Source organism: Geotrypetes seraphini, chromosome 3 (genome assembly GCF_902459505.1).
Source record: "Geotrypetes seraphini chromosome 3, aGeoSer1.1, whole genome shotgun sequence".
NCBI classification, from domain to species: Eukaryota; Metazoa; Chordata; class Amphibia; order Gymnophiona; family Dermophiidae; genus Geotrypetes; species Geotrypetes seraphini.
In genome coordinates this window covers 30737363-30764445 of record NC_047086.1, presented here as the reverse complement: position 1 = coordinate 30764445, position 27083 = coordinate 30737363, and the positions used below count along the sequence as shown (strand labels likewise).

Genomic DNA, 27083 nt, shown 5'->3' with positions numbered 1-27083 from the left:
GCTTTTTCTGTTTGGTTTGCTGTTTTTGTTTTGGATGACATTTATGAGGTTTTTGTTTTGTTGGTTTGGTTTGGGGTTTTTGTTTTTTTTGGGGGGGGGGGGTTTAAACAGTGCACTCTCCTCAGGGCTTAAGGGAACTCTGAGTCGGAATGTACCATCATGTATTTCTGTATACTCGTATATTTGACCCTGCTTGGACAGTCACTGAACAATACAGCAGGCATCCACAAAGTTGCCGATTCTAAAAAGACACCTAAAGTTAGGCGCCTAGATTGGGAATGGCCGCTGCTGGGTCAGACCAGTGGTCTATCGTGCCCAGCAGTCCGCTCCCGCGGCGGCCCTTAGATGACCAGAGCCCTAACTGAGTCTAGCCTTACCTGCATACGTTCCGGTTCAGCAGGAACTTGTCTAACTTCGTCTTGAATCCCTGGAGGGTGTTTTCCCCTATGACAGACTCCGGAAGAGCGTTCCAGTTTTCTATCACTCTCTGGGTGAAGAAGAACTTCCTTACGTTCGTACGGAATCTATCCCCTTTCAATTTTAGAGAGTGCCCTCTCGTTCTTCCTCCCTTGGAGAGGGTGAACAACCTGTCTTTAACCAATCTAGGTGCCTAAGTTAATTATTTAATTAGTCTTAATTGGTGCCATTAATTAAATTACAATTAATTAGATGGGAGGCGCCTTCCACTTCAAGGTAGGCTTCCTTTGACTTAGGGCTGGATTCACGAACCTGCCCAATTGGGCCCGATCCGGGCAGGTCCGACGAATTCTTCAAACTAAAATATGCAGATGGGAGCGATCGGAGGAACGTCCCCATCTGCTGGCACAGATCGCTGTTGTGCGATCCCCGGGCATGCGCAGACCATCTGTAGATGGTCTGCACATGCCCGTCCGAGCCTCGACCATTTTATTTATTTTTTTTTCAACTTTTTTATTTTTTATTATAGTTTTTAGCCCTGCGAGCCTGTGGTTTTAACCCACGGGTTAAAACCACGGACTCACAGGGCGTTCGGGGCAGGCAGATCTGGGCTGCAGGAGATCGGGGCTGACAGGCCAGAGAGCAGGGTTTCAATAGAGCAGCAGAGTCGGAAAGACTTTTTCGACAGGTCCCCAGCAGTCGCTTCTTGAGTTGATCGGCCAGCCCAGTCGGATTGTGAATTTTGTGTTGTGAATCGCGTCCCTGCCAACTTTGCATGCGTTTCTCCTCATTTGCATGCACGGATTCGAATCGGATCGCGGGAGAGGTTAGTGAATGAGGCCCGAGGGAATTCTGGTCGCAAAGGGGTCGCAAACTGATCGGTACACGATCGGTTTGCTTTGTGAATCTAGCCCTTAGGGGTGCACTCATTTGGGCCAAGGAAAGCTTGGCATAAATAGTGCGCCTAAGGTTTCAACGCATACCGATTCCGCTAGATCAGTGGTCTCAAACTCAAATCCTTTGCAGGGCCACATTTGGGATTTGTAGCTACTTGGAGGGCCTCAGAAAATAACAGTTAATATCTTATTAAAGAAATGACAATTTTGCATGAGGTAAAACTTTTTATCTATATATATAAAATCGGAGGTATGTATGTGTGTATGTGCCGCGATCACGCAAAAACGGCTTGACCGATTTGAACGAAACTTGGTATGCAGATCCCTCACTACCTGGGATGATATGTTCTGGGGGTCTCGCGGCCCATCTGCACACGTGGGCGGAGCTACAAACAGAACATCAGATTTCACTCATTCATGTCAATGGAAAAAATGTAAACAGCTGCCATTCTCACAGTAATTCCAACTATAAAACACTTTCTATGACACTATAACCACTAGGTACATCGTTTCTATTCTACCACGGACACCATACATATAGAGTTTGTATGTTCTAACTGTGTTTGTAACTGTTTCCTTCATGCACCCCAGTTCATAATGTTATTACATTACATGAGTACTCACATATGCTGAACTAGGAACACAGGTTCCATTCTGAACCGGGAAAAAACTGCATGGAGTTTCTTTTCAACCTAAGTTTCCACATATTGAGTTGTTTAAATCAATACTAAAACTTTTGGATGCCACTTATTCCAACAGATCTTCCTTTTCAGTTTAAGAGATTGCAAATTCCAGTGAGACTTGCATTCTCTATCACAATCAACAAATCACAGGGACAGACTATTACATACTGTGGAGTGGATTTAAGATCCCCCTGTTTTTCCCATGGACAACTCTATGTTGCTTGATCAAGGGTGGGTTCACCCAAGAATTTATATGTTCTTGCTCCTGGAGGTGAAACTAAAAATGTTGTTTATAATCAAGTTTTGTGTTAGTTGTATTGTATTCATTTTGTCAAATATTTCACATTATAATTTGAATATTGTACTTTTTATAAAGCTGTAAAAAAATAATTTCTTTCACCACTATAAAGTATCTTTATTTGAATCCATTTACAGTGTTATTGCTATAATTAAATACCCGTGCAACGCCGGGGCATCAGCTAGTAGTTTATAAATCTTTCCTTTTGACTAAGTCTTAATAATATTGTCATTTATAGCTAAAGAGACATATGGTCAAGAAACTGTTTTATTTTACTTTTGTGATTGTGATAAACATGCCGAGGGCCTCAAAATAGTACCTGGCGGGCCGCATGTGGCCCCGGACCGTAAGTTTGAGACCACTGGGCTAGATGCAGTTCTATAAACAGCGCTTAGCGCATGATTGACACTTGCGCTCCTCAGCGCTGTTTATAGAATCTGGGCCAAACTATATATTTTGAAACCAAGTAAAAGAATATGTACAAAAATAACATAACACCAAATTTTCTAGACCACATAACCATAAGTTCAATGCGGTTTACAAAAATGAATAATACAATGAATCTATTTAGTCAGGAATTTTGAAAAGAGGAAGGTTTTCAGTTGTTTTCCAAAATGTTCGTAAGAACAAGATGTAAGCAATAACTGTCGAAAATCTTTATAGGAAAGCAAAGATGCAAATGGAAGAAAAAATAGCTGACACGGTAAAACGGGGAGACAAGACATTTTTTAGATATATTAGTGATAGGAAGAAGTGCAAAAGTGTCATTGTGAGACTCAAAGGTAAAGGGGAGGAATATGTAGAAGCTGATAAAGAAAAGGCCGAATTGCTTAACAGAAATTTCTGTTCTGTGTTCGCGGCTGAAACACCAGGACCTGTGGCATGCCATTTCCTAATAAGTATTCTCTGAGGACAAGCACGCATTATGTTCTCGCATGTGTGTGATTTCATCCATGGAACTTGGAACAGAACCTACCAAGAGCACTGTCACTTTCAATTTTTTGGGCACTGCCCATACCTTGGCACTTGCTGGTGCCTTCCCGCCCAACGTTGGCTCGCAGGAACATCAGTTCAGTAGCAAAGCTAAAAAGCCAACCAGGGGAACTGGGCAGGTTGTGAGAATATACGCCTGCTGTCTTCTGAGAACACCTGCTACAGGTAAGTACGAGGGATGTACCAAAAGTAATGCGAAAGTGGGCATAACTTTTTTTTTTTTAAAAATTAACTGAGAAAGGTCATTCGTATTGCATTATGTTGGTAGAGTAACTCTTCCTCTATACAGGTGTTTCAGAATCATTTTCTTCATTTCAGGTGAATAATGGATTCCAAGCAGAAGCAATGTGCTTTCATTGAGTTCTTGACGATGGAGGGGTGAAGGCAGTCCGACATCCATAGAAGGCTACAGAATGTTTTACGGAGATGGCATCATTGACAAGGCCAATGTGCACAGGTGGATGAAGAAGTTTAAAGAAGGGGAAACCAGTATTGGGGACAAACCACGCAGTGGGAGACCATCAACTGAGACCACTGACATGAATTGTCAGCAAGCGGACAAATTGATTTGCGCGAACGAATGAGTCGCAATCCATGAGCTTGCTGCACAACTGGACTGTGGGCACAATGCCATACAGAAGATGGTGGAAGACATAGGTTATTGGAAAGTGTGTGCAAAGTGGATACCTCAGCAGTTGACACCCGATTTGAAGGAGAGAAGGGTGGAAGTCTGCTCTGATCTGCTGGAAGCATTTCAAGCCAACGAAGACATGTTTTTTTCCAATCTGGTGACAGGGGATGCAATTTGGGTGTATCTTTATGATCCATAAATGATCAGTCCATGGAATAGTGTCACACCTCTTCTCCAAGGCCTAAGAAGTTCAAGAGCCAGCGATCAGCACTGAGAGTCATGATGACTGTTTTTTGAGATGACAAGGGCGTCATTCTCCTTGATTTTCTGGAACATGGCCATACCATGATCAACAAGACACTCAAGAAACTTGGAGAATCCATTAGGAGGAAGGGACCGAACAAGAATCGGGAAATGATCCACATTCACCGTGACAATGCACGACCGCACACATCTTTGGCAACAAGTCAGGCGATCAGCAGATTGGGCTGCTCAGTGGTCCCCCATCCACCGTACCCCACGGATCTGGCACACTCTGACTGCCACCTGATTGGGCCAATGAAGGGCAGTCTTCAGAGAAAGCAATTTGATGACACAGATGAGGTGAAAAGTGGCATTGAAGAACTGGGCACGACAGTGCACACCTGAATTTTTTTCAAAAAGGATTCGAGAGTCGGGTTCAGTGATGGCGCAAATGCATCGCTTGTGATGGAGACTATGTTGAGTAATACCTTTGTATAGAGGAAGATTATTCTACCAACATGTGCAATTTGAATGACCTGTGTCAGTTAATAAAAAAAGTTATGCCTACTTTTGCATTACTTTCAGTACATCTCTGCATTTCCTTGAGAGAGATCCAGTTTATATACAGTTTACTGTGTTCTGTTACAATGTTCCCTTTTACTAGGGTATTATGGGATATATATAAATTGTTAGCTATAGAAATTTAAGCTGTCTATTTTTGGAAAATGCATGCTTCAAATAATATAAGTTGGCATGAGTAACTTGCCATGTTGCATTTTTCACATGCAAAAGACAGAGTACAGTGGACTGTCTTTCTTTTGGTGCTCATGGCTTTACCTGCCTTATCAGTTGCTTGATGTGTGGCCTCTTTTACAAAGCTGTGGCAGCAATTTCCCCCCCGGCAAATGCACCGAAGCCCATTCTATTCCTATGGCCTTACAGTGTGTTTGTTGTGGGAGAATCGCTACCATGGCTTTGTAAAAGGGGCCCGAAGGAACTTCAAGAGGTTAATTTACATAGTTTTCTAGCCTTGAAAATCAGAAATTTTTGTATTCCCAAGGTCCAGATTCGAGAACCATTGATTAAGGAGAACAATAAGGACTGAGCCTTGATGATTTAAAAAAAGATGATTCCATGGCATCCTTTTTAGACCAGTCCAGACCAATGGGTTGTGTCCCTCTACCACAGGGGTGTCAAAGTCTCTTCTCGAGGGCCGCAATCCAGTCGGGTTTTCAGGATTTCCCCAATGAATATGCATGAGATCTATTTGTATTCACTGCTTTCATTGTATGCTAATTGATCTCATTCATATTCATTGGGGAAATCCTGAAAACCCGACTGGATTGCGGCCCTCGAGAAGGGACTTTGACACCCCTGCTCTACCAGTAGATGGAGACACAGGAAGAAAATAGTTGTTGTGACTTGTCCCTTAAGGGTATTAAGCAGCATAGAATCTTCAGTATTTCCTTTGGCACCTAAGTAGGTGGATGATGGGCTAACAACTCTGCTCCTAACCTGGCTTCTGACTACTTTAAGTTGAGCTTTAACTTACTTTTTAGGGTTTTGTGCTCCTGAGCCAGTTTTATGCCAAGTCTGAGTTTAAAAGTGCCCTTTGGCTTGTTCTTCTGAGCCAGCTTCTTAGCTGTGTTCCAGTTGAGTTAGGGGTGCGCTCCTGGGGTTTTAGGCCGAAGCTCCTGTTAAAAAAATAAATTAATTAAAAATTAAAAAGGCAGCTGTTCTATGGAGCTGTGGTACATTTGAGAGGTCTCTTGAGATCCCTACCACTCCTTCCTCTTCTCTCCACTCCCAGACCACCATCTCCAGTGGAAGATGGCCTGTTCTGATTTATTTAGTTATTTCAGTCTTCTGGTGTTTGTGCAGAGCTTACAGGAATGGGACAAACTTGGAAAAATGGGATTCTAGTGACCTTCACAGGAAGTCTTCAACTGAGCGAGCTTGGGGATCTCCATTAGCTAAAGTATTTTTATTTTGAGTTGCGAGATGCCTGGGGAGGGGTAAAGAGTGGGTATCGGGCAGGGGCAATGAAAATGTCGGGCCTTCCCAAAATTGGTTGTCTTGACTATGGCACTGCTACGTATACGTTTTTCCTAACCTATTTGTATGTCACACCTCTCCTGATTTGGTGAAATATCTGCATGTCACTAGAGTATACACAGGTAGTCCCTGGGTTAAGAACGAGTTCTGTTTTTTTAAACCGTTCTTAAGTTGAATTTGTATGTAACTCGGATCCTGTACAATATACAGTCTATAAAAGCATTAAACATTAAAGAAACAATCCTCAAAATAAAGTACTGTGGTTTAAATAGAAAGAAAAAAATGGGAGGTTTACACTTACTTTTGTTCCCTCTCCACCACAACATCCAACATTTCTCTCTCTTATCTCTCTCTCTTCCCCATGCATCTGTCCCTCGCACCTCGCCCATCACCATGTCCAATATTTCTTTCTCCCTTTCTAAGCCCAAGTCACCTTTCTTCATTTCCCCATGTGCCCTGTTTCTCTATCCCTCTCACTCACCCATGCCCAACAATTCTCACCCCCCCTCAGCATCTTTCCCTCACTCCCTCCATTGTTCTATCCTATCTCCCAAGTTCATGCTCCCTCTCTCCTTTCTTCCTTCCATCCTTTGTCTAAAGTTTGTGCTTCCTCCCTCCTTTCTGTGTCCCTGTGTGACCCTACTTCTCCCTACCTGTGCCAACAAGCCCCTTCTTCCTCCCTTCCTGTCCAAAAGCAACCCTCATCATCTTTCCCTCTGTTCTGCGTTTTCTGCCAGCTCTTTCCTCCCATCGCAGTTCTCTTTGCAAAGTCACAGCCACAGTTCCTGCACGCGGCTAACACGGCAGCCTGACCCTTCATGCCTCCCGCAGGAGTTTACCTCTTCTGGCCAGCTCTCTCCTCTCATTGTTACTTCTGTTCGGTTCACTGGTTCCTACGCACGACTCGTGGCTGACCCGGAAGCCTTCTGAGGGAAAACATCTGAGGCCACTGAGAGGAGAGATTCAGCCAGAAGAGGTAAACGCCTGCAGGAAGCATGAAGGGTCAAGCTGCCATGTCAGCAACGAGCCGCAGCTTTGCAAAGAGAACTGCAACGGGAGGAAGGAGCCAGCCAGAGGAGGTAAACACGCTTGGGAGGCACAAAGGGTCAGGCTGCCGTATCAGCTGCGAGCCGCAGCTTTGCAAAGAGAACTGTGATGGGAGGAGGGAGCCAACCAGAAGAGGTAAACATCCATGGAAGGCAGCACATTTGGGATGCAAAGCAGAGGAAAAGACAACAATGCAATTTGATTTGATATAGTGTGTCTCTGCAATGTAATTTGTTATAGTGTGTCTCAAGTATTTTGTACGATAAATGTAAATCTTTTATTTTGTAAGTTAATATGTAACTTGCCCTGGATAAGGGCGGGTGAGAAATAAAAAATTTTTTAAAAGGGTACGTTGGGACATAGAATGGAGGAGGAAGGTCGCGTTTGGATAGGAAGGGAAGAAAAAGAGGTGTGTTGACACAGGAAGGGAGAGGCCAGACCCCATTTCATAACTATCAGTTTAACGTAAGTTAGGCATTCTTTAAACTGGGGTCTGCCTGTACCTCACTAACTGATAAAGTTATTACCTGATTGAGTTTCTTGTTTTCACAGTTTCTATATTAGCCATCAGGCAAATTTTGAGCACCATTGCTTGGTTGTTCGAAATACTGAACATTCTGTGCTTCATAATATCCTTAAGGGGCGCATCACGTCACAAGAACTGTTTGCTTCCTCTGTCTCCCTCTGCTGGTAGAGGGACGCTACCCATTGTTCTGGGCTGGTCTGATAGGCCTAAAGGAAAGAAAGTTATCAAGTAAGATATAACTTTTCTTTCTAATATAATATGCACAGCAAGACAAAGACTCAGATCCAGATGGTTTTCTGTATGTATTGCCCTCAGAAATAAGATTATAGTAATTCAAGTACAGAAAAATTAAGATAGTCTAATGAAAAGGTATACAGATCTATCGTTGTTCTCTGTATGTTGTAAGGCTGTTATTCCATTAAGGAGCTCTGCCATCACAATAATTACAAACTGTCAGTGGTATTAGAGGTTACGCTGTCACTCATTTGGGACATGCAGCATTTGGAGTGCTGTGTGGAAAGAAACTATATAGGCTTGTAAATTCTGTCATCTATTAGTGTATGCATCAAAGTTTGTTTTTTCCATTTCTATCCTTGTTTTGCAGTACTGCATGGTACCGAGCTTCTGCCTTATTATACAGCTGCCCACGCAATGAGTTGGTGCTTGCAGTGTGCCAAAGGGGTGGCGTATCTTCACAGCATGAAACCAAAGGCTCTAATTCACAGGGACCTCAAACCACCAAAGTAGGTTTCAGGAGACAGGGTGTGCTTTTTTTTTTATTATTTTAATTCTGCCAAACTTCTTCATAAAGGTCTGATAGAGTTGTAGTGAAAATAATATTATTTTCCTGTAATATATAAGGCACTGTCGGTGCAAATTGATGTTAAAATCAAGTGTAGAAAAATGTGATTGCCAAGTGAGCAAAATTTAACTATTGTGCCTGCTTCTGCCCAGGCCACAGAGCAGGTTACTAGTGATGTTCAAGGCAACTCATGCTGTCGTCCCTCTTAGAGAATATTACCACCTTGTCTTTAGGCTGGTCTTATTGTCTGCTTAGAGAAAAAGAGTTGTCCTTACTTTGGAACAAAACCAAAAGAAGGGAGGTCCAACCTTGTCTGCAGTGAAAAAAACCAACCGGGAACAAACAAACCAAAACTGCAGATATGTACAGCGATGTAGGCAAATTTTATTGTGACAACAAACTATATATTAAAACCTTTTTACCAAACAGGGGACCCAACACGGTCCGTGTTTCGGACAACCTTCATCAGGGGTCCATGGTAGAAAACGGCAAAAAACATATGTCACAACAAATGTTGAAAAAGATAATATAAAACCAAACTCGGCACAAGGAGCCGCAGTTCGGCCGCAGCGCATTGCTCTCCAGCGCTCACCGGCCTCCTTTCCTACTGCAAGGCGCATCGCAGTATCCCAGAAACTTTCTTCTTCCTCCGCCCTCCACCGGAGGAGGCCGGTGAGCGCTGGAGAGCAATGCGCTGCGGCCGAACTGCGGCTCCTTGTGCTGAGTTTGGTTTTATATTATCTTTTTCAACATTTGTTGTGACATATGTTTTTTGCCGTTTTCTACCATGGACCCCTGATGAAGGTTGTCCAAAACACGGACCGTGTTGGTTCCCCTGTTTGATAAAAAGGTTTTAATATATAGTTTGCTTGTCACAATAAAATTTGCCTACATCGCTGTACATATCTGCAGTTTTGGTTTGTTTGTCCTTACTTTGGCCCAAGTCAGCAAGTTGGTCTGCATAGAGAGAAAGTGGTCAGCCCATTCTATTTTCCTATACAGGGCACTGCTATGGTCTCTGCCATCAGCCTATGTGAGGAGAGGGGGAGGCCCCCACGAGGCCCTGTACTGGATTTTTGCCACTTCTACAGCTGAAAGGCATAGGCAGTGGCTTGAAAAACTGAAGAAAGAACATAAGAATAGCCTTACTGGGTCAGACCACAGGGTCCATCAAGCCCAGGAGCCCGTTCTCACAGTGGCCAATCCAGGTCACTAGTACCTGGCCAAAACCCAAGGCGTAGCAACATTCCATGCTACCGACACAGGGAAGAGCGGGAAAGAAAAAGTAAGACGCTTTTTATTTTTTTTTTTTTTAAACCCCACACAAAGAGAGCAACATAAGCTAAACTGGAGAATACTGAAATGAAAAACAACAAAAACCAATTGAATGACAAGCGAGTTACTTCAGTGGCAGTATTGAAGGATCCAGTTCGGTTTCCTGAATTTGTCTCCTATTCCTCAAGTGGGTTGGGTCTGGGGATGCTGTGGAGGCAATGTTCACAGGCCTCTGATTGGATGGGAGTCATGGTAGCTGCTTAAAAGTGACACCTAATCTCATCTAAACTAAAACTTGAATTTAAAGACCGGGTCATCGTCATATAATAAAGCTCGACTCCGTTTGCAGTAAAATACGAAAAAATTGAAGAAATAAACTTAACACTTACAATTTTGAGAATAACCAAGTTTTTTTTTTTTTTTAGTTTTTGCAGAAGGATTAACGTGAACCTAATTCTCTTATCCTTAGGGGGAATACCGTTCCGTAGTTCTGTTAATTTAAATGAATAGGATTTCCCTAGTTTTCCAATAGAAGCCATGCCTTTAAGGCAGTGTATCTCAAACTGTGTGCCTCCTGAGATTTCAGGCGTGCCGCGCTACACGGGGGAGGAGGAGAGGCTCCGGCGCCAGCTGACTGCCTACAGGACGTGCCTCTCGTGGCGAGAGGCACGTCCTGCAGGCAATCGGTGGGCACCAGCACCTATCTTCTCTGGCCCTCTACCCTTCTGGCATCCTTCACTGGCGTCTTGAGGTCCCGCCTGGAGGGCCTTCACACACACACGCGGACATCGACACGATGATGTCACGCATGCACACGATGATATCCGCACACTTCCAGGTGCCTCAAGCCACAGCCATTACCTTTAATGTGCCGTGGCTTGAGAAAGTTTGCAGGATACTGCTTTAAGGGAAGGAAAAGACAGTTTAAGTTTTTGCATAGTTCTAAACTAAACTAAACCTTAAGCTTATATACCGCATCTTCACTATAAATATAGAGCTCAACACCAATTAATGACTGGATTCAGGACTTGTGGCCACCAGTCAAAGACACTCACTACGATGACCAGCTGATAGGAAAGATATAAAAATAGTGGAAAATCCTTGGGTATTGTGAATGATAGCTTCTTGGTGCAAGGTTTCAGGCCTTGTTACAAATGAACTGAAAGTGTGAAAGAGCAGGATAAAACCGCCAAGCCGCCCCAAAATTACAAGCCGAAACAACATTTCTTTTTCTTTGGGTTTTAAAAAAGTTTTAATTGGAATCCGAGTTTTCCAAATATTCTTTTCCACCCCCGATTATAATGGCCGTGGTGCAGTGAGAATCAGACCAAAAGAATACAAAACTGTATGACAAAGAGATGGAGAGCAGCATGCTTTTGCAGGCTTTGTGTCCTCACTGAAAAACTTTTATTTTTGTTTACACAATACAGCATTTCTTTAAAAAAGAAACAAAGGTTAACTTTGTACATCGTGAATTAAAATGGATTAGTTCTATATCTTCACGGTAGGGATAAAATTCAGGCATAGCGTAAGTTTGTCAGTCTACCTATTTGAACAGCTTTATTGGCATATACAGTGGTACCTCGGTTTACAAGTGCACCGGTTTGCGAGTGTTTTGCAAGATGAGCAAAACATTCGCAAAATCGGCTCCTCAGAAACTGAGCGTGCCTCGATTTGCGATCCAGCACCCTCCCCCCGCGATCCAGCACCCTCCCCCCGCAATCCGGCACCCTTCCCATCCTTGATCGGGCACCCCCCCCCCCCCGCCGCGATCGGGCACCCCCCCTGCCGCGATTGGGCACCCCCCCTTCTTACTTTCATCTGGGCCTGGGCACCGGCATGTCTTGTGCGTTGGTGCCGGTGCCTGAAGATCGCACTTCTCTTCTTGCTGGGCCTTGAGCATCTGCGCATGCTCAAGGCCTGCGAGTTCACGTTCTCTCCGAGATCTCCGAGAATCGCGACCGGGGGGGGGGGGGTGCCCGATAACAGCGGGGGGTGCTGGATCACAGGGGGGAGGGTGCTGAATCGCAGGGGGGGCCTTCGGGGGGAGCAATGGCGGTTCTCGTGGGGGGGGATAGCAGCGCCGCTGGCCTCGGGAGAGTGGGAACGTATCAAAGCGAATTTCCATTATTTCCTATGGGGAAACTAGCTTTGATAAACGAGCATTTTGGATTACGAGCATGCTCCTGGAACGGATTATGCTCGTAATCCAAGGTACCACTATATAGTTTATAGTTTCAGCTTCCTGTTTGGAAAATTAGGTCCATTTCTGTGTGACTTTCCTGGCACAAACTGAAAGAGCGGTGTTTGGTATTGGCATAGCTGGTTACCTCAGCCCTTAAAGCTTTCGGTTTTGTGACTTGCTTTCTTTTGTCAGTTTGCTGTTGGTAGCTGGAGGAACAGTGCTCAAGATTTGTGATTTTGGCACAGCGTGTGATATTCAGACCCACATGACCAACAACAAGGGGAGCGCTGCATGGATGGCCCCAGAAGTGTTTGAAGGTAAGCATGCAGCAAAGGGCAAGTGGAATGTCTTTCAGAAAAGGGGGGAGGGGGTGTCAAGCAAACCAATCTCCATCCTCGTCCCCAAGCTCTCTTGTTGCCTATGCTGTGTCGGGCAAAATATTGGTAGGGCCGTAGCCCCGGCGACCCATTCCTTTCCATTGCATATGCATACAGACAAACCACAAACTCCTCTGTACACTTCCCCCCTCCCCATTCGCGGTTCCTGCACTTGTGGTTTCATATAATCACAATTTTTTTCTGGGGAGGGGAAAAATTTTAAAAAACAGTCTTTTTTCCTCCCTGCCGCCTTCCCGGCCTTACCTGGTGGTCTAGAGGGTTTTCGGGGCAGGAGCGATCTTCCTACGCTCCTGCCCCGTGCAGATCGCCATCAGGAAATGGCTGCTGGGAGTTCCCGTAGTCTCTCGAGACTTCTGGGTTGGTAAATTTCAAACAACTCTTGTAACACCCTTGGAGAAATATGATGCAATATCTGATGAATAATTGCAAGAATCTTAAAGTGGCTGAACGGGCAGCCAGTGTAATTGTTTCAAAACAGGAGATATATGCGAGCTTCTAGGAGCCGCTGTAATTAATCTTGCGGCCGAGTTGATCAGCATCCTTGGAGCTGGAGCGCAGTGCAGATGCAGCACTTCTGGAGAAATAGTTAAAACAGGAGAACATGCGAGTGCTTTTTGAATAAATTCAAATTCAGGCCCCTGAGCAAAATTTTGATGAGGGTCCAACAAGGGAGCAGGGGAACAAGGAAAAGTCACACGGCTCGTATTGTGAGACTTAAGATGTGTGACACCAGGAGATTGCGCTTAAGTGCTTTTTTTGCCGCCGGATCCAACAGAGTAACTAAAGAACAAGGTCATGATGTAGAGCAGAGGTCTTCAAAGTCCCTCCTCGAGGGCCGAATCCAGTCAGGTTTTCGGGATTTTCCCAATGAATATGCATTGAAAGCAGTACATGCACATAGATCTCATGCATATTCATTGGGGAAATCCTGAAAACCTGACTGGATTCGGCCCTCGAGGAGGGACTTTGGAGACCCCTGATGTAGAGTGTCAACAGTGTTATAGCAAAGTATAGTGTGTGCCATACTCTTCCTCCACCTCTGCATTGCACCATGGGAGTTGCTTGAATAGGCAGTGTTCATGTTATTGTCAAAAAACCCAATTTGTTCATTAAAATTTGATAAATGAAATAATATATACATATAGATAAAAGAACTCTGTGAATGATCTTTTAATGATCACTAAGAATATAGGTCATTCATATAAAGCGGAAGTATAAACTTCAGTATCTAGGTCAGTGATTCCCAAACCTGTCCTAGTGGAACCCCAGCCAGTCATGTTTTCAGGATATCCACAATAAATCATGAGATTGATTTGTATATACTGCCTCCTTGGTATGCATATTTATTGTGGATATCCTGAAAACCTGACTGGCTGTGGGGGGGGGGGGGGTCCTTCAGGACAGGTTTGAGAACCCCTGATCTAGGTACTCTGCAAGACGTCATCGTCAGCCTTCAAAATTTTGTCCAGGAAAAGCCACATAGCGTCAGAAACTTGCTCTTCGCCTTCTAAAGGACCAGCATACAGGTGAGTCTTTCCCGTCGGTGGGCCCCGCCAAAGGGCACGTTGAGCGGCCCTTGGTGCGGATCTAAGACGGACCGGAGAAAGACTGACGATCTGACATGAAAGACTGTTAAACATTTAGAAAATGATAGAAATGTGAGTAATCATAAGAAACACAAACTCCAGTATCTCAGAATTCTCTTGCCCTTGCAATCCACCATTCCACCAACAATATGGAGCTTGAAACATCACCACCACCACACACACACCCACACCCACCAAAGAACCATAATCCTGAGAGCCCTATGGGAAAACAAATAACAAAAGAAAATCTTGCCATCCCAATATTCAATAACTTGTAAAAGCATACACCTTACCATAGTTGGTGATATCTCAACCCTGATACCTTAACATTATACCAAAGAGCCATCCATACTGATCTGTCCATGATATGGTTAACTATTAAACAAGCCTCTGGCTTCTGTCAGTATCCCCTTTTTTTTTTTTCTTTATTTATTATTTTGAAAATAAATAACAAGTAATGCACTTGTCTAATTAACACGATAAGTAATAATACATAAAAAAGGAAATTTAATTAAAGAAAATATTTTACAATCTTCTTAGACCCCAAAACATTTCTAGGACGAGAAGTCCTGAAAATAAAGAGACTTAATTTAAACATCAGGAAAAATCAAAAAGGAAACGGCTTAACAGGAACAGCTCCTCAGTGGTCGACTTTAAAAGCCACCATACAAGAAGCAACAACCCGCTATGTTAAATCAGTAAGTAAACGGCGAAGAAACAATAAGCCTCAATGGTTCTCTGCGGAGATTTCGGCCATCATCAAGGAGAAGAAAAAAGCATTCATTTCTTACAAACTATCAGGGAAACAGGACTCTAGGGAAGTCTATCTGGCCAAGTCAAAAGCCGTCAAATCAGCAGTTAGAGAGGCCAAATTCCGCATGGAGGAGTCTCTAGCGAAGAACATCCAAAAAGGAGATAAATCCTTCTTCAGGTATATCAGTGAAAGAAATAGAAACTCAGGCGGGATAATACGTCTTAGGAGACCAGACGGAGATTTTGTAGAAACGGACTCAGAAAAAGCCCAACTGCTAAATGAATACTTCTGCTCAGTCTTCACCTGCGAGGCGCCGGGACTCGGCCCTCAGCTACAGACAAGGGTTGACGCAGTTGACCCGTTTAGTAATTTCAAGTTTACACCGAGCGATGTCTACTGCGAGCTGTCCAAGCTTAAGGTTAACAAGGCAATGGGACCTGACAACCTACATCCCAGGGTGCTCAGGGAGTTGTGTGATGTCTTGGCAGAACTGCTATCCGCGCTCTTCAATCTATCCCTTAGTACGGTAACGTCCCGTTGGACTGGAAGACGGCTAATGTCATTCCACTCCACAAGAAAGGATCCAAGATGGAGACGGCAAACTACAGACCGGTGAGTCTAACATCAATAGTGAGCAAACTAATGGAAACTCTAATCAAACGCCATTTGGATATGATCCTGAACGAGGAGAATCTACGGGATTCCCGTCAACACAGATTTACTAAAGGGAGATCCTGCCAATCCAACCTGATCAGCTTCTTTGACTGGGTGGCGAGGAAGCTGGATGTTGGGAAGTCCCTGTACATTGTATACCTGGACTTCAGCAAAGCATTCGATAGCGTACCACACCGCAGGTTGCTGAGCAAGATGAGTTCCATGGGATTGGGCGATACCTTGACGAAATGGGTTGGGAACTGGCTTGGAAGTAGGCTTCAGAGGGTGGTGGTGAATGGCACCCCCTCCAAAATGACGGAGGTGATCAGCGGGGTGCCGCAGGGCTCGGTCCTGGGCCCGATCCTTTTCAACATCTTTATAAGAGACTTAGCGGAAGGATTGCAAGGTAAAATGACATTATTCGCCGATGACGCCAAACTGGGCAATGTAGTGGGCAAAAGCACAACGGACATAGATTCAATGCCCGACAACATGATGCACGACCTACTACTACTGGAGCGCTGGTCTAGGTCCTGGCAACTCAACTTCAATGCCAAAAAATGCAAAGTCATGCACCTGGGCAGCCAAAATCCATGCAAGACTTACACCCTTAATGGTGAGATCCTAACAAAAACTGAAGCAGAACGAGACTTAGGGGTGATCGTCAGTGAGAACATGAAGATTGCCAATCAAGTGGAGCAAGCTTCATCCAAGGCAAGGCAAATCATAGGTTGTATTCGCAGAAGTTTCGTCAGCCGTAAGCCTGATGTCATTATGCCATTGTATAGATCCATGGTGAGACCCCACCTGGAGTACTGTGTGCAGTTCTGGAGGCCGCATTACCGCAATGGCCACCAGGATGGTCTCGGGACTCAAGGATCTCCCATACGAGGAACGGCTGGATAAATTAAAGCTATACTCACTCGAGGAACGCAGAGAAAGGGGTGACATGATCGAGACATTCAAGTATCTCACGGGCCGCATCGAGGTGGAAGAAGATATCTTCTTTTTCAAGGGTCTAGCAGCAACAAGGGGGCATCCGTGGAAAATCAGGGGCGGGAAACTGCACGGGGACACCAGGAAATTATTTTTTACTGAAAGGGTGGTTGATCGCTGGAATAGTCTTCCACTTCAGGTTATTGAGGCCAGCAGCGTGCCTGATTTTAAGGCCAAATGGGATAGATATGTGGGATCTATTCAAAGAGATAGGTTGGGGAGGGTCATTGGGGTGGACAGACTAGATGGGCCGTGGCCCTTATCTGACGTCTATTTCTATGTTTCATAATCACACCCTTTAAACACTGGAGATCTTCTTCATGTCCAGAAAACTCCGGAGATGTTCTGGAACAAGAAATGTATATTTTGTCCCCAAATATTTAATGAGGCATTTGCAAGAGTATGCCAGTTGAAATGTTGCTCCTAAATCTTTGGTCTCTTGCCTAATTGTCAGAAATATTTTCCTCCTTTCTTGAGTTGTTTTATTAACGTCAGGGTATATCCAAATACGTTGACCAAGAAACAGAGTATGCAAATTACAAAAGTAGAATTTTAAAGCAGCGTTGAGGTCTTCTTGAAACACAAATGAAACAAGTAAGGTAGCTCTTTCTTCCAAAATTGACATAGATGTTTCTAAAATGGCTGAAATGTTTCCCAATTCAGGAGGTGGATTCTGAGGACCTTGAGGATTTTCTTGAGTCTCACTCCCATTTTTCTTAAGAAAACCAGGCAAATAGTAAATTTTATTCAAAGGAGGAATGGTCTCTGGGAGTGAAACTTAAAATTTGTATTAAGTATTTCCTAAACAATTCCACTGGGGAAATCTCTGAAGATCTAGGAAAATTAAATAGTCTCAGATTCAATCTTCTATTATGATTCTCCAATTGCTCCATTTTCCTTTGTATCATTAATTTATCTTTAATCAAGCTTTCAGGGACAGATTTCAAAGCAATTATCTGATTCACTTTATCATGTTTAGTCTCATTGTCCGTTTTTAAATCAACTGTTTTTACCAGTGAGTCTACCTTAGTCACTAACAATAAAGTTTTCCCCGCTGTTTTTTTGAATAATAATAATAACTTTATTCTTGTATACTGCAATACCATGGAAGTTCTATGCGGTTAACAAAAGAAGAGACTGTACATATACAGTGATGTTACATATTACAGCGTTGTTACATTTGCAGTGATGTTACATATATGGTAATGAAAAGGCTTATACTAAAGAAGAGACTGTACATATACAGCGATGTTAAATATTATAGTGATGTTACATTTACGGCGATGTTACATATATGGCAATGAAAGGCATATATTGTGGAGGCCAGCACAAAGGCCAGGCAGTTAGATAAAAACAGAGAATGAGTAAGAGAGGCCATAAATGGCTTGGTAAGGAGGGTGAAGTCAGAGGGTTGGAGGCATAACGGGATCGGGAGGGGGGCAGGGGAGGAGGGAAGAGAGAGTTAGCGGAATTTGTCGAAGAGGTAGGTTTTTAGTGACTTCCTGAACAGATGGTAGGGCGGAGAGTTAGAGATGAGGGCGGTTAGGCAATTGTTCCATTTGCCCGCTTGGAATGCTAGGGTTCTATCAATGAATCTCTTGTAGAGACAGCCTTTTAGTATCCATTCTCTGGAGTGTCTTCCAGACATCCAGTAAAGTTACCTCCGTTGGCGGGGTCAGGATTTCACCTTCGGCCCCTAGTTGGCTCTTCTTCACCGCAGCTCCGACCTCTGTCCTGCTCCCCTCTAGTGCGTCGGCTCCGTCGACCACCTCGGTTACAGAGCCACTGAACTGCCTGAACAGTGTGGCTGCAGGAGACGGAGGCACTACCGGATCGGGAGGCGATAGAGAGGCTTCCGGCTCCAGCGCGGCAGCCAAGTCCCAGGACGCCAACAGTTGCAAGCCTCGCACTCCCGCAATCAGAGGAAAAACAATGGCGGCTGCAAAATCCTGCGTAGTCTGACGCATTGGCGTGGATGAACCGGCTGGTGGGGGTCCCAGATGGACCAAGCCTTTGTGCTTTGTATGTGGCATAGCGCTCAAATAAGAAAAAAAATCCCTCAACGCAATCGACTAGCAGCTCGCCAGCCCTGCCGCCCATCCCCTCTTTTTATAGTTCTTTTGTCTTGTCCTCTGTAGTCCCTGTCATTAGCTTCATGTCCTCTTCCTGCACTTTGAATGTCCTTTTGTATCATATCAAACACTATATTATCATGCTCCTCCCTGATATTGCTAGGTGATTTTAACCTACATTTGGAAAACAACTCAAATGATAATACACCTGACCTTAGATAATTCCTTAATAACTTCTCCTTTCTATGCATAACAGCCAGCCCTACTCATGAAAAGGGCCTCTCGCTGGATATGGTCAGTGCAAATAAAACTTAGCCTGCTGTCATTCATGGAATGGTCACCTTTAATATGGACAGACCATTATCTATGAGAGTGGTGGAGAGTTGGAACGCTCTTCCGGAGTCTGTTTTAGGGGAAAACACCCTCCAGGGTTTCAAGACTAAGCTGGACAAGTTCCTACTAAACTGGGACGTACACAGGTGAGGCTGGACCCATTTAGAGCACTGGTCTTTGACCTGGGGGCCGCCGCGTGAGTGGACTGCCGGGCAGGATGGACCACTGGTCTGACCCAGCAGAGGCAATTCTTATGTTATCCCAGGACAAGCAGGCAGGTATTCTCACTAGTGGGTGACGTCATCCGACAGAGCCCCGATACGGACATCCCGCAAGCATGTCTCGCTTGAAGAAACTCAGAAGTTTCGAGATGCCCGCACCGCGCATGCGCCAGTGCCCTCCCGCCCGATGTACCGGGCGCGTCTCCTCAGTTCTTTTCTTTCCGCGGAGCTGAGAAGTTCTCTTCAATTCTGCGCTGACTGAAATTTCAGTATTTTGCCTTCTTTCCCCGCGTTTTATTGTTTTACTTACTTTCTTTGACTTTTATTTCTATTTAAAAAAAAAAAAAAAAAAAAAAGTTACAATTATTTCGTCCGGCGGTTCGGCCGGGCCGGCCTCGTGGCTGCGACCTAGCTCCTTCGACCTAGCAACGTCACTTTTCCGGCCTATGTCCCGGCCTATCACCGGTTTTAAAAAGTGCAGCAAGTGCCAGCGTGCGATTTCGTTGACGGACCCACACCGGCGCTGTCTTCAGTGTCTTGGTCCAGAACACGTTCCGAAATCGTGCCAGCCTTGTTCCACGCTCACAGCGCGCTCTTTTAAACGGCGCTGCTTACTTTGGGAGTCCATGTTTAAGATGGAGTCTTCTAAGGAGCCATCTGCTTCGACTTCGACAGATGTTTCACCGGTCTGTTCGAAGCCTGCATCTGCGACTCATGCATCGAGCATCGTGAAGCCAGCATCGTTCACACCGGCTTCTGCATCGAGTTCAGCATCGGTTCCTGCTCCCGTCTCCTCGGTTCAGGTACCGCCTTCCACTGTTCCTCCCGTGGTCATAAAAGTGCCCAAAGCTACCAAGCAGAAGCACTCGACCACGAAGGAACGCGATGACCGTGCAGGAGGACCCCCTTTCGGTGCGGATCCCTCCATATCGGCATCGCTTAAATCCCTGCTCGAAGCTCAATTTGTTGAGCTCATGCGGACGATGGGACCGAGGCTTATCGCTAATATTCAGGGCGATACTACGGTCCCGGTCCCGGAGAGCGGTCCGCCCCCTCCTCCTCCTCCTCGTCGTTCGATTTCCCTGCTCGACGAGGGGGAGCGGCGGAGGGCGGCGGAACCCACTAGGCGGGCTTCCCTTTCTGACATGCCGCCTTTAGAGCCCATTACACCTCCACGTCACCAGGGTACTACATCGGCCCCTGATAATCGGAGTCCTGGGCATACTGCATCGCAGGAGGAGTTCTTTCGCACTCCATACCAGACTTGGGTGGCACTGCGTGAGTCGGCATCGTTGCCTCCCATGCGCTCCACTGCATCGAGTCCAATCCATTCCTTCGAGGCTTCAAGGGATCGATCGATGCATCGAAGATCACGTTCCCCATCCCGGCATCGGGAGGGGCATCGATCTCGACATTCTTCTAGACACTCCTCGCGTCATTCGGAGGTGTCTCCACAGAAGAAAATGCAGCGTATGGGATACTCATCCTCAGATTTATCCCAGCCAGAGGGACCGGAGTATGAAGAACCATCTACCTCATACTCTCCATGCCGCTCTCAGCTCTCCCTGGAACCGGAGGCTTCCACGTCTTCTAGTCCGTCTCGCCGGCCGGCCTTGGCGGACCAACTTTCCTTTTCATCCTTTCTCAGACAGATGGCGGATGACTTGGATGTGACCTTAGATACTGGGTCGAAGTACTCTAAGGAGTATCTGGACACCATGCATTTACCTCATCCTCCGGCGGAGACACTTCGGCTTCCCCTGCATAAGTTACTTGACCAGACTCTCATGCGGTGTTTGGAGACACCGTATTCCATACCTGCGGTACCTAGCAAGTTGGATGCTCGATACCGCATCGTGCACCACAAGGGGTTTGAGGGAGCTCAACTCTCTCATCAGTCCCTCCTAGTCGAGTCTTCCCTTAAACGTTCGCACCCCTCCCAAGTCTACGCTTCCGTGCCTCCTGGCAGGGAGGGGAGAACGATGGATAAGTTTGGTAGACGTATCTATCAAAATTCAATGATGGCGACTCGAGTGCTCAATTACAATTTTTTCTTCTCGTCCTATTTGGATTTTTTCTTGCCGGTACTCCGCAAGTTCACACCTTTCATCGATGCTGAGGCTCGGTTTGAGTTTGAGGAGGTGGTGGCGACCCTGTCCCAGTTGCGCCTTCAATTGATGCAATCCTCCTATGATGCTTTCGAGCTCTCGGCTCGTGCTGCGGCCTGCTCGGTCGCCATGCGTCGACTGGCTTGGCTTCGCACCATTGATATGGATCCGAATCTCCAAGACAGACTTGCAAATGTGCCTTGTGCGGGAGCGGATCTGTTCGATGAGTCTGTCGAGACTGTTACTAAAAAACTGTCAGACCACGAAAAATCTTTCCAGTCTATCATGAGGCCTAAGCCTAAACCACAACAGTCTCGTCCTTCTAGACCGCCTATAATCTACCAAAGGCGTTATCAACCAAGGCAGGCCCCTCCTGCGAGACAGCCTGCAAAGCGACAGCCGCCCCAGAAGACTCAGCAAAAGCCTCAAATGCCGGCTGCTCCCAAGGCTACTCAGCCTTTTTGACTCTCCTCCAGGGAGCATAACCGATCTCGTTCTGCCTACCCCATATTTTCCCATAGGGGGTCGTCTCCATCATTTTTGTCATCGATGGGAGGCGATCACCACGGACCTCTGGGTCCTCTCCATCGTAAGAGAGGGATACTCTCTTCATTTCCAACGGGTCCCCCCGGACCATCCTCCAAGAGAGTATCCTTCCAACTCCACACAGACCGCTCTTCTTCTCCAGGAAGCTCAGGCTTTGCTCCGGCTTCGGGCCGTCGAGCCGGTACCGGTGGATCAACAAAACCAGGGGTTTTACTCCCGGTACTTTCTGGTCCCGAAGAAGACGGGCGATCTGCGTCCCATTTTGGACCTTCGGGTCCTCAACAAGTTTTTGGTCAGGGAACGGTTCCGCATGCTGACCCTTGCCTCTCTTTATCCCCTCATCGAGCAGAACGATTGGTTATGCTCTCTGGACCTCAAGGAGGCCTACACTCACATCCCGATTCATCCGGCCTCCCGCAAGTTCCTCAGATTCCGGGTGGGACATCTGCATCTGCAGTATCGAGTGCTTCCCTTCGGCCTATCTTCGTCGCCCAGAGTCTTCACGAAGTGTCTGGTAGTGGTGGCCGCTGCACTCCGGAACATGGGTCTCCAGGTGTTCCCATACCTCGACGACTGGCTCATCAAGGCCCCGTCCGCTCCCAAGGTCATTTCGGCGACCTTGACTACCATTTGTTTTCTGCAGAGCTTGGGCTTCGAGATCAACTTTCCAAAGTCCCATCTTCAGCCCACCCAGTCTCTCCCCTTCATAGGGGCTGTCCTGGATACCATTCAACTTCGAGCATTCCTTCCTCCTCCACGCTTACATGCTCTCCTTCTACTCTGCCAGTCAGTGTCTTCTCGCCAATCCATCTCAGCGAGACACATGATGGTCCTTTTAGGCCACATGGCATCTACAGTTCATGTGACGCCTTTTGCCAGACTACATCTCAGGATCCCTCAATGGACTCTGGCATCTCAGTGGACTCAGGTGTCCGACCCGTTATCTCGTCACATTGTGGTCACTCCTGCTCTACGGCAGTCTCTTCTCTGGTGGATGACCTCTTCGAATCTATCCAGAGGTTTGCTGTTTCATTCTCCTCCCCATCAGAAAGTTCTAACGACCGATTCATCGAACTATGCATGGGGGGCCCATCTGGATGGTCTTCGCACTCAGGGGTTCTGGACCAGTGCGGAACGACTCCATCAAATCAATCTTCTGGAGCTCAGGGCCATCTTCAATGCTCTCCAAGCTTTTCAACATCTGCTTCACGACATGGTGGTCCTTATTCGCACAGACAATCAGGTCGCCATGTATTATGTCAACAAACAAGGGGGCACGGGCTCGGCCCCTCTTTGTCAGGAAGCTCTTCGGGTCTGGGATTGGGCGGTTCGCCACAACACCTTCCTCAGAGCAGTCTACATTCAGGGGAAGGACAACGTCTTGGCAGACAAATTGAGTCGTCTACTTCAGCCTCACGAATGGACGCTCCACTCCGACCCCCTTCATCAGATCTTTGCTCAGTGGGGGACACCTCAGATCGACCTCTTTGCAGCCCCCCACAACTTCAAGCTGCCTCAATTTTGCTCCAGGATCTACACTCCTCATCGCCTAGAGGCAGATGCTTTTCTGCTGGATTGGAGCAAACGTTTCCTATATGCGTTTCCTCCTTTTCCTCTCATTCAAAAGACTCTAGTCAAATTGAGATTAGACCATGCCACCATGATTCTGATTGCTCCTCGGTGGCCCAGACAACCTTGGTTCTCCCTTCTACTTCAACTCAGCAGCAGGGAGCCAGTACTTCTTCCAGTGTTTCCTTCACTACTCACTCAACATCAAGGTTCACTACTTCATCCCAATCTGCAGTCCCTCCACCTGACAGCTTGGTTCCTTTCAACATAACTCCTCACCAGTTCTCTCAAGCAGTGAGGGAGGTCTTGGAGGCTTCCAGGAAGCCTGCTACTCGACAATGCTATTCCCAAAAATGGACTAGATTCTCTTCCTGGTGTATTTCCAATGCCACGGAACCTCAGCGAGCTTCCCTATCTTCTGTATTGGATTATCTTCTACACCTGTCCCAGTCTGGCCTCAAGTCTACCTCTATACGAGTCCACCTGAGTGCTATTGCGGCTTTCCATCAGCCTCTACAAGGGAAACCTTTGTCTGCTCATCCTGTGGTTTCCAAATTTATGAAAGGGCTTTTTCATGTCAACCCTCCTCTCAAACCTCCTCCTGTGGTTTGGGATCTCAATGTTGTCCTGTCTCATCTTATGAAGCCTCCGTTTGAACCTCTCAACACGGCTCCACTCAAGTATCTCACCTGGAAGGTGGTTTTTCTAGTGGCCCTCACGTCAGCTCGTCGAGTCAGTGAGCTTCAGGCCCTAGTGGCGGATCCACCGTTCACCGTATTCCATCATGACAAGGTGGTTCTCCGTACTCATCCAAAATTCTTACCTAAAGTGGTCTCTGAATTTCACATCAACCAATCCATCGTGCTTCCGGTGTTCTTTCCAAAGCCTCATTCTCATCCTGGGGAATCTGCTTTGCACACTCTGGACTGTAAACGTGCTCTAGCTTTCTACTTGGATCGCACAAAGCCACACAGAACTGCTCCTCAACTTTTCGTCTCCTTTGATCCAAACAAGTTGGGACGACCGGTATCGAAGCGCACCATCTCCAACTGGATGGCGGCTTGTATCTCTTCCTGCTATGCCCAGGCTGGATTATCCCTTCCCTGTAAGGTCACAGCCCATAAGGTCAGAGCAATGGCAGCCTCTGTAGCCTTCCTCAGATCGACACCGATTGAGGAGATTTGTAAGGCTGCCACTTGGTCCTCGGTTCATACATTCACCTCTCATTATTGTCTGGATACTTTCTCCAGACGGGATGGACAGTTTGGCCAAACAGTGTTACAAAATTTGTTCTCTTAAGTTGCCAACTCTCCCACCATCCCATTGGGGTTAGCTTGGAGGTCACCCACTAGTGAGAATACCTGCCTGCTTGTCCTGGGATAAAGCAATGTTACTTACCGTAACAGTTGTTATCCAGGGACAGCAGGCAGCTATTCTCACGTCCCACCCACCTCCCCTGGGTTGGCTTCTCAGGCTAGCTACCTGAACTGAGGAGACGCGCCCGGTACATCGGGCGGGAGGGCACTGGCGCATGCGCGGTGCGGGCATCTCGAAACTTCTGAGTTTCTTCAAGCGAGACATGCTTGCGGGATGTCCGTATCGGGGCTCTGTCGGATGACGTCACCCACTAGTGAGAATAGCTGCCTGCTGTCCCTGGATAACAACTGTTACGGTAAGTAACATTGCTTTCTGTGCAGATTAACTCTAAACTGTAGATCTTCCCATCTAAACACAAGCCCAAATGAAGCTCAGCTATTCTGGGAAGAGGATAAGAACTCACTACAGACACAAAATCCCAATCCAGACCAACTGTACAGAGAGGCTGAAAACCATTGAGACCATATTAAATTTCACAGCCCCACTAACAGAAATGAAAACAACCAGAAATGAAAAAAAAAATACCCCTGGTTCACCTCAGAACTGAATAAAATGAAGAGAATGTCAAAAATTAGAATGAGGCAAGGAAGGCTTCTTTTCAACCAATGATTGAGTCTTTATGTAAACCAGTACAGTGTTCCCCGGTCATTTGTGGATTTTCTGACCGCGAATGACCGGGTAGGAGAGGGCAGCCGCAGCGCCGGCGAGTGAAGGAAATCACTCGCGGTATGCTCCTACTGCGTGTCAAAGCAGCTCCTGATTGGTGAAGCCTGTCTTTAGTGCAGGAAGAGGCGGTAGGAGCATACCGCGAGTGATTTACTTCATTCACTGGCACTCCGGCTGCTCTCTCCTGTCTCTCCGGGTGCTCTCTCCTATCACCCCCGCTAAAAACCGTATTCGCGGTTTTCCAGCATTCGCGGGGGGGTTCCTGGAACGGAACCCCCGTGAATATTGGGGGAGTACTGTAGTCCCAACAAGGATCTCAGTTTCAGCATATAGGAGACGCCTGCCTTAGGGGACTATTGGGACTATATAACACACAAAAAGAACATTTTAAAATCATATAACAGAGATATCATGACACATACATTACCCGCATGAAAACAGTATTTGAAATCTTAAAATAAATCAAATGCCATGTATGTGTTTAGAATGTATGTCAAAATAATGATGTCATAGAAAGATAAAACGATTTGCCAAACATAAATAATGAAATCAATGGTGGTTTGTAAATGCCAAGGATAAATGTGGCACCATGCTCAATTGGAAGACAAATGGAGAGTTGCAGGAGAAGAGTCTGGGAGTAGATAATGGAATTTAAGTTTCCTTCTTAGTTCCTTCCCTCACCTTTTTTTTTTTTAGTTTTATCGCATTTTTAGTTTTTTATGGTTCTTAACTGTTTTTGATTTTGATAAGTGACCATACTAATATGTATACAGATTTCTTATTTATTTTATTATTCAATTTTCTATACCGTTCTCCTGATTGGTGAGGCCCGACTTTAGTGCAGGAAGATGCGGTAGGAACAGACCGCGAGGGATTTCCTTCACTCGCCGGCACTTCGGCTGCTCTCTCCTGCCTCTCTGGCTGCCCTCTCCTGCCGGGTCATTTGCGGTCAGAAAATACCACAAATGACCGGGGGAGCATATATACACATCACAACTGAGCCGATGGTTCTTTTCTGTCTGACACTGCAGGAGTGTAGTGACTGTTCTAAATGAGTGAGGTCTTGCAATAGAAGTATGTATAGTATTTTGTATTAAAGTTTTTGGGCTGTGGAACGAATTGTCTGAGTTTCCATTGTTTCCTATGGGGAAATTTGCTTTGATATACGAGTGCTTTGGATTACAAGCCTGCTTCTGGAACGAATTATGCTCGCAAACCAAGGTTTTACTGTATATACTTTTTTTCCATACCCCTTTTTCCCTTTGGTTTTGTGCCCCAGTACATTAGTGTTCACCTAAATTCACACTATCTATTCATGTCAAATGGGTCTGGTGTGCTCGGTTTAGAGCAGGGGTGTCCAACCTGCGGCCTGAGGGCCGCATGCGGCCCCGTGAAGTATTTTGTGCGGCCCCGGTCAAGGGCGATGCAGTGTTTCTTCTGCTGCCCCCGAGTGTTTACCGTCATCCCGGCTCCCTCCTCTGTCTTGCTGCAGCGTTTGCGCATTTGTGCGACCCCAGAAACATTTTTTTCGGCCAATACGGCCCAGGGAAGCCAAAAGGTTGGACACCCCTGGTTTACAATTAACTGCCTCTCTTGTCTCAACTGAAGCACATCAACCAGTGCTCACTTGTATAAATTCCATTGTCTACTCCCAGACTCTTCTCCTCATGCTCATGCTCCTTCATGCTCAATTGGAAGACAACTCTCCAATTGTCTTCCAATTGAGCATGGCGCCACATTTATCCTTGGCAT

At 46.1% G+C, this 27083-nt stretch overlaps 1 protein-coding gene across 3 annotated transcripts in view; it reads left to right on the top strand.

Annotated features, from left to right (window-relative positions):
• MAP3K7 (mitogen-activated protein kinase kinase kinase 7) overlaps positions 1 to 27083 on the top strand; it is a 207799-nt gene that overhangs the window by 55138 nt on the left and 125578 nt on the right. For all 3 annotated transcript variants that reach the window (XM_033937843.1, XM_033937842.1, XM_033937841.1), the window contains exons 5-6: positions 8394 to 8532; positions 12244 to 12368. In XM_033937843.1, coding sequence (XP_033793734.1) covers positions 8394 to 8532; positions 12244 to 12368 — 264 coding nt within the window. The remainder of the gene's footprint in view (positions 1 to 8393; positions 8533 to 12243; positions 12369 to 27083) is intronic.